This window comes from Penaeus monodon, chromosome 15 (assembly GCF_015228065.2).
Source record: "Penaeus monodon isolate SGIC_2016 chromosome 15, NSTDA_Pmon_1, whole genome shotgun sequence".
Taxonomy (NCBI): domain Eukaryota; kingdom Metazoa; phylum Arthropoda; class Malacostraca; order Decapoda; family Penaeidae; genus Penaeus; species Penaeus monodon.
Genome location: NC_051400.1, coordinates 27,906,685 through 27,907,077, shown reverse-complemented (window position 1 = coordinate 27,907,077; position 393 = coordinate 27,906,685). Strand labels below are relative to the sequence as shown.

The 393-nt window shown below is 46.1% G+C and overlaps 1 protein-coding gene across 1 annotated transcript in view; it reads left to right on the top strand.

Annotated features, from left to right (window-relative positions):
• Window positions 1-393, top strand: part of LOC119582144 (endothelial lipase-like) — a 4,303-nt gene extending 3,910 nt beyond the window's left edge. The window contains exon 7 of the mRNA XM_037930381.1: window positions 49-393. Within this exon, the coding sequence (XP_037786309.1) occupies window positions 49-115 (67 nt within the window). The 3' untranslated portion in view covers window positions 116-393. The remainder of the gene's footprint in view (window positions 1-48) is intronic.

Genomic DNA, 393 nt, shown 5'->3' with positions numbered 1-393 from the left:
AGAAAACATTTCAATATATATACAATAAAACTATCTTTAATTTCCCAGGCCGAGTGGTCACTTCTTCCTGCACACGAACTCCGACCCGCCTTACACACTCCCTCTTCGACCGTAGCGAGGTTGCCGTCACCAAGTACTCCCTGCCTTCGTCTCCGTCCCAGTGTCTTCGCATTGCAAAAGCTTCCGACAGCGCTTCCAAAATATGAACTATCCTCACTACCTCACTGTATCTTGATTAGCTTGTGGGTGTACTGGGATATTTTTGCATATATTGTACGATCAAATATTAGGTTAAGATTAACGCAGCTGTTAAGTGGCGGTTTGTGTCATGTGTGGGCCGTCAAGAATTGTTAACGTGGACCGGCCACTCGAAACGGTTAGGGACCGCTATCT